Source organism: Bos grunniens, chromosome 2 (genome assembly GCF_055505025.1).
Source record: "Bos grunniens cultivar Pamir isolate PY7600 chromosome 2, Bosgru_T2T1.0, whole genome shotgun sequence".
In the NCBI taxonomy this organism is placed as follows: Eukaryota; Metazoa; Chordata; class Mammalia; order Artiodactyla; family Bovidae; genus Bos; species Bos grunniens.
This window is the reverse complement of record NC_141166.1, coordinates 42,723,404-42,742,370: the sequence shown is the minus strand read 5'-3', so window position 1 is coordinate 42,742,370 and position 18,967 is coordinate 42,723,404. Positions and strand designations below refer to the sequence as shown.

General features: G+C 48.3%; 1 protein-coding gene across 4 annotated transcripts in view; it reads left to right on the top strand.

Annotated features, from left to right (window-relative positions):
* NRP2 (neuropilin 2) overlaps window positions 1–18,967 on the top strand; it is a 120,096-nt gene that overhangs the window by 62,603 nt on the left and 38,526 nt on the right. For all 4 annotated transcript variants that reach the window (XM_086366554.1, XM_086366543.1, XM_086366576.1 and 1 more), the window contains exons 10-12: window positions 1,189–1,333; window positions 5,913–6,029; window positions 8,899–9,039. In XM_086366554.1, the coding sequence (XP_086222680.1) occupies window positions 1,189–1,333; window positions 5,913–6,029; window positions 8,899–9,039 (403 nt within the window). The remainder of the gene's footprint in view (window positions 1–1,188; window positions 1,334–5,912; window positions 6,030–8,898; window positions 9,040–18,967) is intronic.

Below are 18,967 nucleotides of genomic sequence, written 5' to 3'. Positions count from 1 at the left end.
TCATGCCCCTGTCCCTTTCCACATTAATCTCTCAATCAGCCTTGGGCACCAGTCCTCATTGCTAAGTTAACTCTTCATTTTTCGCAGAAGATCAGGGCCTCTAGTAAGGAAGGGGTATCACGTGTCTCTGTTTGGCCCCTTTACTAAGCCAACATTTCCATTCTTAATGCAGAGGCAAGGGCTGGACTGGAGGTTTTGCACTGCTGATGTAAACTCCCAGCTCATGATTCCAGTGGCTTGAAAGGCTCAGGGCTTGGTAACTGGAACCTTCAGTGGATGGAACATAAGTTGGACCACAGGGTGCCCCAGGGACAGCTGACCTTCAGTCTTCTTGACCATCCTGAGGGCCTGGGAAAGGAGATGATCTTAGCCAGACTCAGAGCCTGCTCTCCCCATGACAGTGCCCCGCTTTTGGAATTGTGGGCATTCTGCCACATTCCTAGATAAAAATCTGCCACAGCCCCTGGCACACCTGTGCACCGCCTTTCCCTAAGTCACCGGTTCACAAGTGTGCTCTGGGTTGGTTTCCCCACGTGACTTCAGCCAGGGCAAGCCCGACGGTCATCAGTTTCATGTAGTGTGGCTTCAGATGAGGTTCATTTTGACAGAATGTCTTCTACTAAACCAAGGTCGGGGGAACACAGTCTCAGACTGTCAACATGTGCCCAGCAGAAATAGTCATTAGCCTAGAGAAAGGATGGTCACTTTCCCTTCAGCCTCTCGGTGACCTGGAACTTTCTAAATTGAAGTGGTCAAGCTGGGAGTTTCTAAATCTAGACTCTTAAACATCAGGGAAAGAACTTATTTTTCTAATAAACGGAGAACTTCAGAACAGGCAAGACAGTCTACATGCCCTTTCCTCCTCCCTAGCCAAGTACAGCTTCAAACTCACTCAGAGCCGAATTCTGCATTTTCAGTTTCACTCCCAGGATAGAGAACAGAACCCAGCAACCGCCACTTTCATCTGCTCCCTATTTGCCATGTTTCTGGGACCTCCCAAATGAATAAAAACCTTGGTCTGAGAATGGGGCTCCCTCGGACCAAAATGTGCAGCGACGGTGGATTAACTCTGAAGCAGACTTCTAGCTGGATGTAAGGGGCGGGGAGGGAAGGGGGAGGAAGGAGCAGAAAGGAGGAGTGAAGAGGCGTCCACCCAGGAAGGGCTGAGCAGCCTTGTCTCCCCTGCAGCTGTTTGAAGGGAATATGCACTATGACACCCCCGACATCCGGAGGTTCGACCCTGTCCTGGCGCAGTACGTGCGGGTGTACCCGGAGAGGTGGTCCCCCGCAGGCATTGGGATGCGGCTGGAGGTGCTGGGCTGTGATTGGACAGGTAAGGCCCCTTTTCCACTTCAGGTGTCACTCACATGATCTCCTGACCTGGGCTTCCTGGGACGGCCTAGGAGGAGGTCAGACTATGATGGGGACAGGCAGAGAGGCAGCTGTCCCCAGTGAAGCCCCATCCATTCAAAACCACACTGCCCGCCCCCGCCTGCCCTGCGCTCCACCTTATTCAACCTCAAACCACAGGCCCTGCCACCTCCGGACTTGGGACAGTTTCTCAAGGGATGTGCTCTGTCTATTTTAAAGGATCGTTTCAGTTCCTCCACCCGAGTATCTCAAAAACAAATCGTAACTACACACTACCCACCCAAATTCAATTAGACCCTGACTTTTCAGGCCAGAGGGCTGTGGCTGTTGATTTAGGGAAGGGAAAAAAAAAAAACCTTGCTCATGATAATAAAGTAATCCGTTTATGTCTGAATCTGGCCTCCAGATGTCAGTGGCTAAGAGACTTCATTTTCATTTCGAAGCTACATCTGTAAAAGGCATTTATTTGCTCGGGAGGGACCCTGTTGCGGGGGAGCTGCTGGGAACCCGCCGCCTTCCCCTTGTGCGGCAGAAGCCTGGCTGGGTCCCACCTCCACCCAGCAGCGGCCCCAGAGCATCTCCAGAGTCTCCTGAACAGGATGAGGCCCACGGATCACGACCACCCTCCCTGTTCCCTGGGAAGCACCCCATCCATCCTTCCGAGTGGGGCCTCCCTCCTCTGCAGGCCCCCACCCTCCTCCCGGGTAGAGCTGGCACGGATCTCAGCTAAGCCAGAGTCGAGCTTGTGCGCTGCCTGCCAGACGGAGCTGGCGCGCCGCACCAGAGACAGCAGGAGCTGCAGGCAGGACCCGGGCCCCAGGTATCTCCATTTTCCTGTCTGTAAGGTACCTGTCAGCAGCTCACCCAGCAGGGGAAGGTGAAGGATTAATAAGGGCATGTCGGAGAAGTGCTTCTGGCTCCCCGGGAGAAAAATGCTGCCTGTGTGCTGTTACCGTGGCGCCCAGGAGGTGTCCTGTTGAGGCGCGCCGGCCGGGAATCCGGCCGAATTAGCCTTTCTCACCTCCAGATGGAAGGCAGCCCCAGTGAATGCATTTTAGTGGGAAGACACTTTATTCCCCATCATGAAGGAGTGAGGCCAGGTTCCCTGCAGCCCGCTGAGTGCGCCTGACCTGTCCTCTTGCGGCCGCTGAAAACGGCCCTCCGGCAGCGACCCAAGCTGGCTGCTTTGGGGCCAGCATCAGAGCATTAGAGGTACAGAGGACCCGAGGGCTGCAAGGCCAGTGACTTTCAAGCATTTCTGACCATCGTCTGCAATTTAAAATAAATTTGTGGTGTCCGGGTGAGCGTCCCGCCTGCCTGGCAGCCCGGTCCGCCGCGGGGCTCGGGTACCGGCCGGGGTCACCGGGCCGAACCTTCTGCCCGCGCGGGGCCGGCAGCTGGGGGCCGGGGGTCGCGCCGTCCGGGCCGCAGCCCCGCGCCGTCCGCCAGAAAAGAAAGAAATTTAAAAAAAAAAATAAATAAATAAATAAATAAATTTGTATCACAACCCACTTGACTTACAAACACGAGTACACTCACACAAGCACACACTACCACATGTGTGCATATGGAATATAGAATATCATTAACTAGCCTGAACTCTAGGGACAGATTGCCAAGTTCAGGTCCAGCCTCTGCCGATCTCGGTTATCTTAGCTGAAGAATGGGGGTGACCGTAGTATATCTACACCCCTCACCGTTGTCATGAGGATTTAATAAAATAATAAAGTACTTAGCCTAGTGCCTGGCACCTGATAAACTTGTTCTAATAAGTAAATGTGATTGAAACAAAAGTTCCCAAAGCAGTGCTAACACATGAGTACACTCTGAAATACCATAGTCCCTATTTTTTTTTTCAGAGTCCCTATTTTAAAATCCTAGTCCTGACCCACGAAATTGATCCACAACCTGTTAACAGGGTGACATACAGCTTGAAAAAGATCACCAATCTAGGAGTGGGAAACTGAGTCCCAGGGAGAGGAGCCGCTTGCTAGAGGCCACTCAGCTAGCCAAGAGCTGACTCATCCTTCACTCCTGTCCCCAGTACCCCCGTGCCACACCTCTCCCAGGCTGGCCCTGCTTTAAGACCGACTGAACAACCGCTAATGGACTTTTCCTCTTACTGCCCCTCCCAAGCTGGCCCAGATGACACTGGAGATGGTCAGCAACAGGTTTCTCATTTCAAAGTTCTCCTGGTCATTCTTTGGAAGATCAGAGTAGGACCTCGACACCCTCCACCCAGCCTCCTTCCCTTTGAAGTCTCTGACATCTGGTTTCAATTGCCGGGGAGCATAACATGATGGGCAGTTACCTCTAAGTGTCCAGTACAAACACAGTGGACACGGAGGCCAGCTGTCATCCCCTCACTTTCATTCACACGTCCTGCCCTCTCACTGCCTTGCCCGCCCCCTTGCCACTGGATTTAACATTTTACATCTCTGCCAAAAGCTCACCCACTCTGACGTTTCCTGGAGTTGCTCTCCCAGGCCTCATGGCTTTCTGCTTTTCACATTTCCATTCATTTCTGCGATTCACCTTTGTTCCCTTCTTCCTTCCCACCCCAAAAGGATAACAGGGAATAGAACGGGCTGGGTTGAGTTGCTGCAGCTAAGTAATTTGACGAGGCTACTTCACCTGTTCGTTTGTTTGTGTTTCCAGTGATTACTTCTTGCCTTGCTGCCCATAGTTGCTTTACAACGGTGTTGGAGATTCTGTGACACGGGGACAAATTTGAACTTACAAATTAGGACGCTTTGGGTTTGTTTGCTATTTACTGTGAGTGAGAGGCAGGCATGGCAAAAGGAAGTATGAAAGGTTATGCTCATAGTATTTAATAGCAGAAAGATGGGAAGTCGACCGTGAAAAAGCTATTCAGCGAGTTTAGTGATTTCCTTCAGCTCCCGGCTTTATTAAATGGTATCCTGAAGGGTGCTGACAAAGATGCCTAATTACATACAGTAGCACAAAAAAACACATATAGAAATGGTAGAAGCCATGCACAGGCTTTTTGGGGAGTCTTATGGGAGGCCAGCCCTGGGATGAAGACCCCACCTCACAACATGCAGACTTAAACACAGTTTCCAGCATTCCTTGGGGCCCCACCTAGCACCTGACTCATGCTTTCATTCACTTCATGAAAGGTTGCTGAATGAATGACTGGCAGCAACAGATAAACAAGTGAATGGATGGGTGAATGAATCACCTAGAGCCGAGGGCAGAACTGACTGCCTGCAGCCAGGTTTGCCCAGCCAGGCTTGGTTGCCTGCTCCTCATATTTTGAAATCAGTTACCAACATTTATGACAAGTCTGGCAGTTTTCCCTGGGTTGTTGTTGGTTTTTTTGTTTGTTTGTTTGTTTGTTTTTTGCTTCATGTGTGGGAAGAGACATCTTTTTGCAAGATCTGGCCACACTGGCCACCTCCCTACTTGGGGCCATCATGGTGGTGGCCTCCTTTACAACAGGCCTATGGAGTCCCTCTACTACCTCCCCTGCAGCCCTTTACCCTCCCTGCCCCGCAGTGGGCCATCCCCGCCTTACAAAGGTGGTTTGTATCCTAGAAGCATTTGTACTTGCCACACCCTGACCTAAAGGCACAGCCCTAAATGCTTTCCACTGAATGGAGTCTGAGTCCCTTTGAGCCCTATTCTTTTCCATTCAGTTTTGTGCAAACAGAAACAGTGTCTGGGGTCCCACCTCCCAATGGCTTGGCTATGACTTCAGCCCTTGTGCTTCTGATGATCCTGTAACAGATGGGCTCCCAGGTCGGGTTAGCTTTGGTTCATAAAAGCATAGTCTGACTCAGAGAAGGTAGAGATGAGAAGGCCTGTTCTGTGTGCCAGCTGGGCCGAGCCAGGGGCACTCCAGTGGCCACACAAGGGCCCATGTGCCGACGTGTCTTCCACAGGATGGAGCTCACCGTGTTAACCCAGACTTTTTTTCCAACCATTCTTGATAGGTGTCGTTCACTACGTGTATCACCCGTACTTGTGTCTTTAAGTGATCTTTTTTTTTTTAAACATTTCTGGCCATGCCACGTGGCATGTGGGATCTTCCCCGACCAGGAATTGAACTCACATTTCCTGCACTGGAAGTGTGGAGTCTTAACCACTGGACCGCTAGGTCCAGTGTCTTAAGCAGGTTCTGTGTCTTAAACAGAACACCCAGGGCATGGTTGAGTCCCGCCTGGGGTCAGTGTCACCCACATTCATTACGGCCTGGCGTGGCCTTTTGTGTTGGCCTCAGACCCTCTGCAGCGGAGTAAACAGGTGGGTTTTTGTTCATCCCTCTGTCATGGCTGTTTCTACAGCTAGGGACCATTCTCCTTAACACAGGTTATGGTTTTGACTTCACCACAGCACACAGAAGTGACTTCATGTGTGTGTGTGTGTGTGTGTGTGTGTCCATCTTGGCTTTCCTTTCTCCTTCCATCTTGAAAGGCTCACCCTTGGAGGAGAGACTTAATATTTGGCATCTTCCTCCTGCTGGGTGTAACACAGGCTGCTGCCTGAAGGATTCACTCCTGTACTTTGCCTCTCTGCAGACTCAAAGCCCACAGTTGAGACACTGGGACCCACCGTGAAGAGCGAAGAGACCACCACCCCGTATCCCACTGATGAGGAGGCCACGGACTGTGGGGAGAACTGCAGCTTTGAGGATGGTGAGGATGGGGTGGTGGTTGTATTTCACTGGGGTGGCATGGATGCCAGCCAGTCACAGTGGAGGCTGGTCCATGGTGGGGGCCAGGAACTGGGGGTCCCTTGGTCAGAGGTCAGGAAGGTGTGATACTTAGGGACTTGGGGCGGTGGCTATTTATAACCTATCTGGAAGGATTCAGATATTGGAAAAATCAGTACACTGGTCATCGGTTGAGATAAGGGTCCATCCAAGGAGAACTCCATTGAGAAGTCTCCTTTCCAAGCCCTCACTTCCTGTCTTTAGAATCCACAACCGTGATGGCTGTGTCCACAGCACAGTCAAAGGGAGATCTGTCTGTCAGCTGGGTGACATGACTTATCTGCATTTCCCTGTGTCTTCACCATCGCTGGTTGAGAAAGCATTACAGTTATGACTCTGAGCGTGTGTTGCATTCTCCACAAGGCGAGTGAGGTCAGGGACAAAGGCAGCAGTACGAAAAGGCACCTCAGTTGTCCCTCAACACTCAGGGCCTCTTCATTTCCCATTGACCTCATCACATGGGAAATCTGTATCATTTTTCATTTTCTCTCCTAAGCATATCCAACTCAGATGAAAAAAACAATAGTTGGCAGAGCCCAAGAAGGACATCACATTTTAAATCTTCCTGCTAAGGCCACCGAATATGAGGACATTCCTAACAAACCACAAATTTTGGAACACCTGGCATTTTTGACTAGGATTAAATGCTTGACAGCCTCAATTTACAGTAAATTGCTGATCGTTATTAACTGTTCATTAAGCCAAATGAGGGAAGATTGGTCAAGAGGCTGGGGAAGTGATGGAGACAGAAAAACCTAGCACCCAGTCAGTGGGGAGATGGATGGCAAAGGCTGTGGAACCCATGCCCTTAACCACTTGCCAGTACGAGGAACTGTGCTGATGGGGTAGACGGCTCCCAAAAATGGCTACAAAGAAGAATGGGAGGAGAGCCAAAAATAAATGCTGAAGTTGTATGACTGCAAAATGATAATTTAATGCATATGCTTTTAGGAATGCGCTTTTGTATATTGCGTGGGCGGGTGGGGGTGGGGGGACACTCTTGGTCAGGGATAGTTGAATTCAGAATTCTGACATTTTAATGAACTTGTTTTTGTTTTATGAAGAGGAGAAAGAGACTTGGAGAATCTTCCAAGACATGTTTGAAAGAGTTTGAGAGCCAAAAGGGGAATGCATTCATTTACTGTGTGGTGTTGGATTAGCAGAGTTAGCTTGGTGGAGGGCAAAAGGAGGGTTTTTATCTAAATGCCAATCCAAAGGAAAATTGAAGAGTTCTGTTGCAAATCAGAAGTTTAATATAATTGTCCCGTTTATAGTGTGGTTTGTCTCATTTGGGGTTTCTTTAGTGGTTCCTCCCTTCTCTCTTTTTTTTTTTTAGCAAAACATCTCTTTGTGGAATTGGGTCCCTGAGATACAGTATGCACATAAACATTCGAGAGGAATTATGCTATATCGAATTACTCCATATTTTTGAATGGAAAAATAGAAATTTAGAAGTTGTCAGGAGAAGGGAATGGTGAGGGCGAAGGGCTGACTTTTCCAAGCCACAGGTTGATGCTGCAATAATAGATTCCGTGTGTTTGTTCTCATGCTGACTTTGGCCAAGGATGGGCAAATATTAAATATTCTTTCTTGGGAAGGGAAAGAGACGAGCAGGACCCAGTGGCAATCTGCCGTGTGCCCCCAGGCCAGCAGGGCCCTCCCCTCAGAGGTGAGCCCTCCTCGCCCCCAGGGTGGGAGCAGCTTGTTGCCATCAGTCTGTTGTTCCCTTTCGACTTCCTAACCTGCATTCTAGGTCTTCCCCACGGAAATTCCTCTCTGGGAAGCCTGAGAAGGGAAATGAAAAGGCCAAAGACCCCACTTCCTCCCAGCTCCCAGCATTGAGCAGCATTTTTCCGCTGTCTCCGCAGCCAAGAGTCCTAATTTGGGTTTCCATTTCCTCTCTTCACTGCCCCCCCAACCCCCACTTCATCACATGTTTGGCAGCAGCTCAGACTGGATTTTTAGAGCTAAGTGGAACCTCAAAAGAAACTCTTGGGTTCAGTCTATTCACTTAGAGGTGAACAGCCCTGCAGATGGAGACAAGCCATTGTGTGGTCTCTTCTTAGATTTCTATTCTCTGCTGCCCCTGGAATCCTGGCCTTGGGGCACTCCGAGCCATGTGAAATTATTCTTCCTCCTGATTGGCGCTGAGCTGGGTGGCAGGCTGGTCTGCCCCCACCCCCCTCGTTTTTGCCCTTAACATGCCAAGCTGCCCTCCTGGCAGCACCTCCCCCTGGGGATTCTGAACTGACTGGTCCTCTGAAATGAGAGACCTGGCACAGGGAGGTGAAGGGGAGCAAACAAGCCCTCCTTGTTTCGGAGGTCACTTTCTCCTCCCCAGCCAGCACCTCCTGCATTTTGAATTCCAGCCTCTGTGGATGCCAACGGGCTGCCCATCACTGCTGACAGCCAGGTTGGCAGGATCCCACCTTCCACCAAGGCACTGGGGAGACATTCTTCTCTGGCATTTAGGGAACGGCGATTTTCACATTTGTCTGCTCTCCAAGGTGGACAGAAGAGGCTGATTAGAGCCTGCAGCCATTTGGTGGCCTCATTTATAATTGCTGACTATGGGAACCACTGGCAGACTTGGCTTTCATGCCTGGGAAGGATGAGACCAAAGGCTGACCCGAAAGCCAGCCATCGCCAAGATGGGTTCAATGAATAAGCAAAGGGAGCCATTGCTTTCTCTGTTCTCCCCTTAGGCTCTGCCAGAGGTTTAAATAGCACCACTGTGGCTGTTCTCCGAACCCATTTCATTTGCCTTGTTTTGGGTTTTGTTTTCCTTTCAGACAAAGATTTGCAGCTCCCTTCAGGATTCAATTGCAACTTTGATTTCCCGGAGGAGCCCTGTGGTTGGATGTACGATCACGCCAAGTGGCTCAGGAGCACCTGGGCCAGCAGTTCCAGTCCTGATGACCGGACGTTTCCAGGTAAGCCAGCCACGAGTGATGAGCTGAGAGAGGACTTCCCTGGTGGCTTAGTGGTAAAGAATCCACCTGCAATGCAGGAGACACGGATTGGATTCCTGGGTTGAGAAGATCCACTGGAGGGGAGGGCATGGCAGCTCACTCCAGTATTCTTGCCTGGAGAACCACATGGACAGAGGAGCCTGGTGGGCTATAGTCCACCAGGAGGGGTGGCAGAGTGTGACACGACTGAAGCGACTTAACACACGTGCAAGACCAGCCTGCACCATGTTTTTCAGCTCTAGATTCCCTGGCGAGCTTCCTAGTAACTTCCCACCATGGAGCAGTCCTCTGCTCTTTGCCCACAAACCACGGAGTCTTTGCTGACAACGTCACCCGACGGCATAGCTGTTTGGTGGTTCCTGGCCCTCTCTCGTGATTACAGTGCAGCCTGGAAGCTGGGAGGGAGTGGGAGACGCTAAGGTAAAAGAAGAAGAAAGAGCAGTTGGGAGTTCCTCGAAGAGGGATGGGGTAGTGTCCCTTTGTTCCCGTAGTCAGGTCACCACCACCAGCACAGAGCCTGTGGTCAGCTCCATGGTGGGTATTGTTCCTAAAATGGCTTATTGGGAAACTCCTGGCCCAAACTCCTTGACTGCTACTTCTGGGAAGGTATCATCACTTCTGTCGAAAACCAAGTCAAGGGCATGAACCACTTGGCCTCTCAAAGAGCATCGCTGCCAGTCTTTGGAATATTAGGAAGCCACCCACTTGGTCTCGAAGCCTCTCCTGACACTGCTGACAGAGTTGTTGTTGTTCAGTTGCTAAGTCGTGTCTGACTCTTTGCAACCCCATGGATTGCAGCACACCAGGCTCCTTATCCTCCACCGTCTCCCGGAGTTTGCTCAAATTTATGCCCATTGAGTTGGTGAGGCGCTCTAATCATCTCATCCTCTGCCGCTCCCTTCTCCTTTCGCCTTCAATCTTTCCCAGCATCAGGGTCTTTTCCAGTGAGTCAGCTCTTTGAATCAGGTGGCCAAAGTGTAGAGAGGGGTTGTCTTTAGCCCTTCTAAGCAGGTAGAGACAAGAGTTATCCACACTCTGTACGTGCCAGGCTTTTATAGCAGTGTTCCAGTAAGGTTTAACCACCAGGATTTTTTTTCCTAAATCTGCTTTGTAATGCTTGCCACTCTGTGGTGTAAATCCCCCACTGTGGTTGAACGCAAGCTACCAACATGACATCATCAGAGGCGGAGTGGAGAAGTCAGTAACACAGCCTCAGTTTTTTCCATCACGCAGATACAATAGATATAAATAACTTCAGAATCATGTGTACTGGTAAGATGTATTAAAATAAGTAGGAAGTATTGCACTTTGAGAAATTATTTCCTTTTGTTTTTTAATATACTTAATTTCTGGGTAACTTTTTATATTTCCATTGGTAATAATGCTTGTGTTTCAACAGCTGGCTTACAAAATTCCAGAAAATTCCACAATCAGCTCTCTCAAGCCAGTACATAGTAGACGTTGCTCCAGCACATCACAAGTTAGCTTTCAATTCTCCTGGACCTAGGCCCCCAAAAGAGTCTGAGAGGAAAGAGGTTAATTCTAGAAATTAGTAGATCATATGTTGCCGGCCTAGAGAAGGAAAGGGGGAGAACATCCCCTTGTGCAGAGTCTCCCAGAGTGACTCTGCTGCCCCTCACCCCCAGGCCTGGCCGTGTCCCCCCCTCCCCAGGGTGGCAGTCAAACAGATGCAGGGAGAGCACCACAGGCCGCCTCCTGACTCGGCCTGCACTTGTTTTCCCGGAGGGTCACGGCGTCTGCTCTGGAGAAAAACATTTTCATATTTCAAGTGTTTATCTCTTCAGCATTTGAGTGCTCAGAGAGATTAATATCTGAAGATCACCACCGCCCTGGGCAACGGGGGAGAACACTTACCCTCGTCCCAGCCTTAATCATCCTCCCCCCGCCCTTGTTCACTGCAATAATGTTTAATTAATATAATGAGCCTCCTGCACGTTGGAAAAAAATACTTATTTTTATAACCCAGCCTGGATTTTTCATTTCATTTCCTCTCCTTTGAGACTTGGCCCAATTAATTGGTTGTTTTTCCCAACCCCCACTTTCTATACAAACGTAAAGGAGATTTGCAGGGTGTGTGTCTGTGTGTGTGCACATTTATAGGTGTGTACTTGTGCATTGTGTGTATGTTTGTGCATGTGTTTCTTTCTCAAAGTATTTGTGATTGTGTCTGTATGTGCATATGTTAGGTTTTTATGTGTCGATTTTATGTGTTTGTAAATATGGATATGCATGTGTTTGGTTTGTGTGTATGTGCAAATGTGTGCATATGTGTGTGTCTGTATGTTTGTGCTTGAGTGTGTTTGTGGTTTATATGCATGTGTGTGTGTGGTGTGTATATAAGGGGATGGCTTGGTAAAGGTGCTTTGCATGAAGGGGTGTAGATGATAGAGCAAGGGGAGATTTACTGAATCTCATTCAGCATCCATCCTCAGGCTCTTTCTAACAATTCCACTTTCTCCCTTGCACTCTTCTGAGCAGATTTTCTCTAGGAAGGCCTGAGGTCAGCCCCGTCCAGGCTGACCTGGAGGTCCAGGTTCCAAGGCTGGCAATTTGCAAATGACACTTTGGGAAGAGCTTAAGTTACTCTGTTTGACAAGGTTCCTCTCTGCCCGCTCCTCACCCTGCCCTGGCCCTCACCTGATGCCCCATTGGTCGGCCCTAGCTACTGGCTGGGGATCCTCATCCTTGCTCTCATTCCGCTTGATTCATTACACCCTGTGGTTTGGGAGGGCTTTTCAGAGCAATCTTGAAGAGCGGGCAGCAGTCCAACCTTGGCTGGCTAGATAGGGACAGAAAGAAAATTAGGGCCATGAGGAACTGCTAGATCTAATGTTGTTTCTCCCTTAAGAAACTGAGAAAGAAAATAACAGTTTTCCTCTTCCAGAGGAATCCCTGAGGTTTGCAAAAGCAGCCCTTAGACGCTGCCTCCAGAAAACCGAATCAGAGCCCATCTGTCCATCCTCCAATGATTTAAAGAATCACTTGCTGTATTTCCCACTGTCCTTCTCCTTACAAAACATGACGCTGGATTCTAAGCAGGAGAGGATAGAAAGCCTTTTCTGTTCAGGGTGGTCCTTTTTTCTTCTTCTATTTCTTCAAAAAAAAAAAACAAAACAAAAAACTGGGGCCCCGAGGGGAGCAGTTGGGAGAAAGGAAACAGCTGTGCTGTGGGGCAGGGCAGATGCTGACGGGTTCAAAATCACGGGACCTTCTAAGTCAAGCCTGAAAGCCACTGTGTCACCCACACTTCACCCCTCCACAAAGAGGAGACCGCACCACTCTCTAAGTCGGCCATATGTTTTATCTCCTTGTTGGATAGGTAAACAAAAGTAACTACACTTAAGAAAGGAGGTGTCTCCATCAAGTGCAGAGGGAGAAGGCAGGAAAGAAAAAAGGAAATAGCCATGTTGAAATATCAGAACAGGCTATTTGATTAGAACTGTCTGTGGAAGCGACTTACATTCCTTAGATGTTTTCGGATTTCGTTCTTTTCTCTTGTTTTGTTTTCTTTTCCTTTTAAGTAAGCAATTAGTTTGGTTCTTCTGGCTAGTGGAAAGAGTTGCTTAAGGCTGACAAGACACCCTCTGGTTTTATTCCACTGTTTTTGTTTTTCAAGATAGTCTTTCAAGATACTCAGAATTTCTTTTTTTAGCTCTTCGCTTGTGACTTAGAAGCCTGGAGTATGTTCATAGTAGCCCCTGGGGACACTGTTGCGAATTCCTGGAGTGGGTTGCTGTGCCCTCCTCCAGGGGATCTTCCCGACCCAGGGACTGAACCCACATCTCTTTTGTCTCCTCCATTGGCTAGGTGGGTTCTTTACCACTAGTGCCAGCTGGGAAGCCCTCTCCGAGAAGGCACTTTGCCTTTGCCCCGTACCTGCAGTGACACTGGAAACGTCTCCCCTAGTGGGAGCCAGTGTATCTCCTGCAGGCATTCTCAGGCACTGATCAGAAACAGAATTTAGGTGCAGTTCTGAGGATGATCAGATTCAGCTCAGCAAGGAACAAGGCCAAGAGATGCTGCGGTGAACCTGTGTGTCTAGACCTGCCCTGCTTCATATGGTAGCCACCAGCCACCTATGGCTAATTTAATTTTAATCAGAATTAAATACAGATAAAACTTCAGTTCCTCCATCATACCAGCCACATTTTAAGGGCTCAGTACCCACTCTATGTGGGGTGGTGCAGATGGCGAACACGCCAGTCATCACAGGATGCTGTCTTGGTCAGTGCTGCTGAAGCGCCTTTTGACATGAACACAAGAATAACTTCCAGGGTCCTTGCTGCTGCTGGTGGTCCTTGGTTTGGTGTAAATCAAGGGGCAGATAATTAGGGAAATGTGTCTTCTCTTTGGTCCCTTCATGGGAGTGTTCAGTGCCTGGTACTTGTGTTACTGTATCATTCTACATAAGTGAGTAACACAGTAAAGTCAGCAAGTAACACAGACAGTATCGGAACTATCCCATTCAATCAAAAAGAGTAAATACTAAGTAATAGCAATTATAGTAATAAAAACTGTTTTATTATTATTGTCTTCAGGAATGAGACAAGGCTAGCTACAAAGGGTGCTATGCCAGGGCAGCCTCAGCATCTTCGAGTGTGTGGTCACCCTACATATGTGCTCTGTGATACGTTTGTTGACCTGATGAAGTATGACTTCAATATTACTTCATTTCAGTAACTTGGAGTCATGGAAGTAATGTAAAGAAAACAGGCAAAAGCTATTGGGACTAGTTTGCCTTTCTCAGAGGACAGAGTTCTGGCTACCTAGCATTTGCACGTTTATTAGATTGAGAGGCCAGAACCTTTACTCTGGATTCAAAACCAAGTGAGAGGAAGTCAAGAATACAATGTTCTAAAAAAAAAAAAAAAAAAGAATACAATGTTCTGAAATACTCAGATTTTACAGATGGGGGCTCTTCCATCAGGTGTAGGGCTGTTGTAATGCACATTGGGCTGCTGGATAAACTCCGGGAGCGTGGAGGGCCAGGACTGCGATTCCCTGTGGGACATGCACAAAGGAGGATTGAGTGTAGCTGGGGATGGTCAGTAGATGGTCACAAAGGGATCAGTGAAAGAGATGAGTCACTTGCTTACAATGGGCTTGGTTTTGGGTGGTGAGCTAGCAGTGACTCTTTGAATTAAAAAGCAACTCTCTGAACTCAAAAGACCTTCCTCATAGGTGGGGCCGATGGCAGCAAACAGTCCAGACACGGAATTGCCATTAGCTTGAATTACCTTCAGGAAGCAGTTACTGTGACTCGGCTGGGGCACAGCCACTTCAGATATGGAGCCAGGAACTTCTCAGGCTGAGACCAGGCTAGATTAAAGACCAGGAGCAGCTGGGCTAAAAGAAAGCCATATTTAAGGAATAACATCAACTGGAAAAAGAAAGTATGGTGGCCCTTCTTCATGGAAAGTAGGGAGGAAAATACCTCTGACTCTGTAGAATCACAGCAGTAGAGAGGAGAAACTATTTTTCCTTATCTTCTGCAAGTCACGATTGGTTGAGTGTGTAGATTGACAGTGAAGGGACAGTGTGATAAAGAATGTCTCAATTGCAAACCTTCATAAAAGCTGACATACAAAAAAAATCAGCTCCAGATAGACTTTTATGCAAAACCCAAGCCTGAAACCTCAAATGTCCACAAACTGGTCAATTGTAAACCTTGAGAACATTCTGTGGAGTTCATCCAAAGTCAATGTTTCCCTTAACCAGTTGTTAATTTGAGGACCTTAGCAGACATAGACTGACCTTGGCAGGCCAGCTGAGGGGCTGACTCACGTTTTAAGCATGACCTATATGAAGAGACTCCATCTCCTGCAGCACTAAATAGTCTTTCAGATGGCTGTTCTAGCAGGAGGGCAAGATGCTAGCCAGGAGATGTGTGTGTTGGACAGATGGTGTGTTTGGCTTTGCGATAGCCAGGGGGATAGACTGGTGATTTATTTCAGGGTTTGGTAAGGTGTCGGCGCCATTGATCCCGTTGCGGTTGGGCCAGGAACGTTCACGTGATCACCCAGCACTTAGGCAGCTGAAGCCAGATGTGGTTGTAAATCGCCAGGTGAAATGTCAAGAGACCCTTCCTAGAGACACCATCAGGTTAAGATGCCTGAGCGACCTTGTCCTCCACACCTCCTCTCTGCCCTTTTGAACTCCTGTTATTCATTCCCTTGTGATTGTTTTCTCTGTGTCATGGGCAACAACAGATGTTTTGAGTCAGGGACCTAGCAGAATGTTTCCCAAGTATGTCAGGTCCAGGAGGAGAGGGATTGTATCTCTGGGACATTTTCGTTTCATTCTCTTTCTGCAGCTGAATGTATTTCCTCTACATTGTTTCTTGTTGGAAACCATCCATTGGCGACATCACTGCCATCAAACTACAAAAAAAAAAAAAAAGAAGAAGACAACCTCTAGCAGGGAGACCTGGTTCTTAACCAGTCACTTGTCATGTTTTGGGACCTCTTAACCATCCAAAGGGCTTTTCCCCTAAAGTCCAAGCAAATCAGTAAAGTGGCCCACCCATTCAAGGCCAACCCTTGCTCTATCAAGCCATCAACAGTCACTGTCTGCTAAAACTTCCTCTGTGTTTGGCAGTGGCGGGCCATAATGTTCCAGAAGAGCAGACTCCATTGACACTGCATGTGCTTCACTCACAGCAGAGACAGGGATGCCGGGACTTAAAGGAGCTGCAGCACTGAACTGAGCAAAGTACGCATCTAAAGAGGCCAGGGTTACATTTCCTGAGGAAGCGAAGACCAGGGTTGTAATTCTTCAGGAGTGAACTTATTTCTTAGTCAGAGGACAGAAATTGGCTGTACTTCACGGGGGAATAGAAGGATGACATGTGTCTAAATGACAGTGGGAAAACTTAAAACTGAATTTAAGACGTTTCTGACAGTTAGGGCTGTGCTCCCCCCGCCCCCCCCCCCTCAAAAAAAACCAAAAAACACATTGCCAGCATGGCTTTTGGAAACTCCTGCTTTGGAGAATTTAAAGGAAAGCTGTGCTAGGGATGTTTTCAGTGTGGTTCCTCTGAACAGCAGGGCTGGCCCCTTCTAAATGGTCTTTTGGGGCCCCACTCTCATTCCAGAATGATGTATTCTTTTGTCTACTGTGCTGCTGCTGCTGCTAAGGCACTTCAGTCATGTCCGACTCTGTGCAACCCCATAGACGGCAGCCCACCAGGCTCCCCCATCCCTGGGATTCTCCAGGCAAGAACACTGGAGTGGGTTGCCATTTCCTTCGCCAATGCATGAAAGTAAAAAGTGAAAGTGAAGTCGCTCAGTCGTGTCCGACTCTTAGCAACCCCATGGCCTGCAAGGCTGCAGGCTCCTCCAGGCTCCTGGCTCCAGGAGCTCCTACTACCAGGCTCCTCCATCCATGGGATTTTCCAGTCGAGAGTACTGGAGTGGGGTGCCATTGCCTTCTCTGCTGTCTACTGTAGATTGACCCAAAAGACATGTGGTCAACAATGCCTGGTGTATAGCATGGGGCTGGCCCATTTCTGGGGTTAGGACATACCTGGGAACCATCTTATTCCAGAGAACATCTTTACTGTCCTTGAGCCAAACCTTACTTCCTTTGAGTCTCTGATTGGTCTTCCCAGGTTATTGGGGCTCTTTGGACCCTTTTTCTTTCTAAAAGAAGCAAAAAAGCCAGCAAAGCTGAAGTTCCAATACTTTGGCCACCTGATGCAAAAAGCCGACTCATTGGAAAAGACCCTTACTGGGAAAGATTGAAGGCAGGAGGACAAGGGGGCGACAGAGGATGAGATGGTTGGATGGCATCACTGACTCAATGGACATGAGCTTAAGCAAACTCCAGAAGATGGTGAAGGACAGGGAAGCCTGGCCTGCTGCAGTCCATGGGGTTGCAAAGAGTCAGACGTGACTTAGTGGCTGAACAATAACAGGAGGCAGAGTGTTCAGGGATGGTAGTTGAAATAAAGATCATAGCTTTTATGGAGCTTCTACTGTGCCCCTGTTCCTATGCAAAGCACTTTAAAAGGCTCTTTCCATTTCCTCCTCCTCCCAGCCCTATGCAATATTGCTATTATTGTACCCCTTTCACAGATGGGAAGACTGAGCCTTTAAAAGATTAGCAAACATTAGGATGCCAGCCCCCATGAGAGGTGAGGCTCTGGTGATTTTACTCGGTCCAATGAGGGTTCAGATCCTACTTCCATCCTTCTCTAGGAGTGGTCTGGGACACACTTTTCAATTCTCTGAGTCTCTGTTTCCTTTTTGGTGAAAATGGAGAACATCATACTTATTTCACAGGAAGATTACGGAAGGCGATGAAGCCCCCAGCGTGATGTCTGGCACCTCAAGGTGCTCAACTCACATCAGTTCTCTTGCCCCTGCTCTTCCTCTCCCCCTCTCTGGGCTTCTCTTGACCAAAGTCATTCCTTCATGATGTCCTGCTTCTAATCAGTCCCTCTCAGTGACAGGCGGGGACGTTTTGCAGCTCAGCGTCCTTCTGACTGATGTCTCCTGCTAATTCCTTAAATTTACATATCATCTTTCTTCCCTCGAGCTCATAGCACTTAACAGACAAGTGGGGCACAAGTGATTTCACTAAGTGAAATTCAGAGGCCTGCTTGTCTAGAGATTCTGCAAACTAGTGGATTAGCTCGGATGTCAGCGCTGAGTTATGATCCTTCAGCTGCTCGTGCTTAGCACGCCACCAGCATTAACTCCCTGGTCTTCCAGTGGCCCTTTAAATCATGCACAGTGATTATCATCTTATTGTGAGAGAGAGAGAGAAGAGAGGAAAAGTGGGAGGGGGAGGGGGCCAGTTCAGGTCCCCAGGAGAGGCAGTCTGTGACACCTTTGGCCTCACGGTGCCTGAAGTTTTAGCAACAGGATGGGTAAATAAAGCAGACCCAGAGAAAAGCCAGCCAGCCCGGCTTTTTACACCTCCACACACATTGTACTGACTAAATTCTAACCATTATGCTATGATTCCCCTGCTGCTTAAGAATGTAAATTCACACAAGTGACAGTATTTCTGCCAAGCAATTTTCAGACAGCCAGTGGGTCTTATTTGTGAAACTGTGAAGGAAGAAGGCTGAATAATAAGTCTCTGAAATCTGGTTCCCTTTATATACGAGGTGGAAGCAGTAAAGTCTTGGAAATGACTGGAGCGTGGGAGCGTTTGGGGGGCTGTCACTGGCGGCTCAGTGGACTGGCTGCCTCCACAGCTCACCTTGTTTTAAGATCTGCATATCGGTTATAGGTGTATTTACTTTGCAAAAGCTATTGTGCATTTTTACTTATACATACTCATATTTCAGTATAAACGTTCCTTAATAAAAAGCAGAACGTCTCAAAAAAACCACCTCACCTTTGAAAAGGGCTGTTGGCTCAGTAGATTGGAAGGGAATTATGAGATTATATGAACCTGAGGGATTACAGAGCCCAGCTGATTCCTGATCTGTTCTTGTTTCCAATAGAGAGCCTCGTAACATTCTTTATCCAGGTGTTTATCATTCATTCATTCATGGGAACAGAAAATTTTGTCATATATATGTATGTGTCACTATCTAGGGGCAGGGAGAAGAAGCATTCTTAACCCTCCTGTGTGTAAGGCCAGGACCTTATAGTCGAACCAAGGAAATAGAAAAGACATATACCAAACAATTTAATTGTAGTACAAGGCGGGGAGCTGAAATGCATGAAAATGGCCTCCAGTCTTTTTAAAAACCAGGTAAAATCAGTGGTATGGTCAGTAAATGCTTGAGTTGTTGAAAGAAGGGAGGCATTAATGTTGAAATGTACAGAGTGGTGAGGAGACCTGGCAAAAGTGGTGGGGTGGGGGCAGGGAAGCAGAGAATTACAGGTAAAAGGAGAAAGGGGAACAGCGC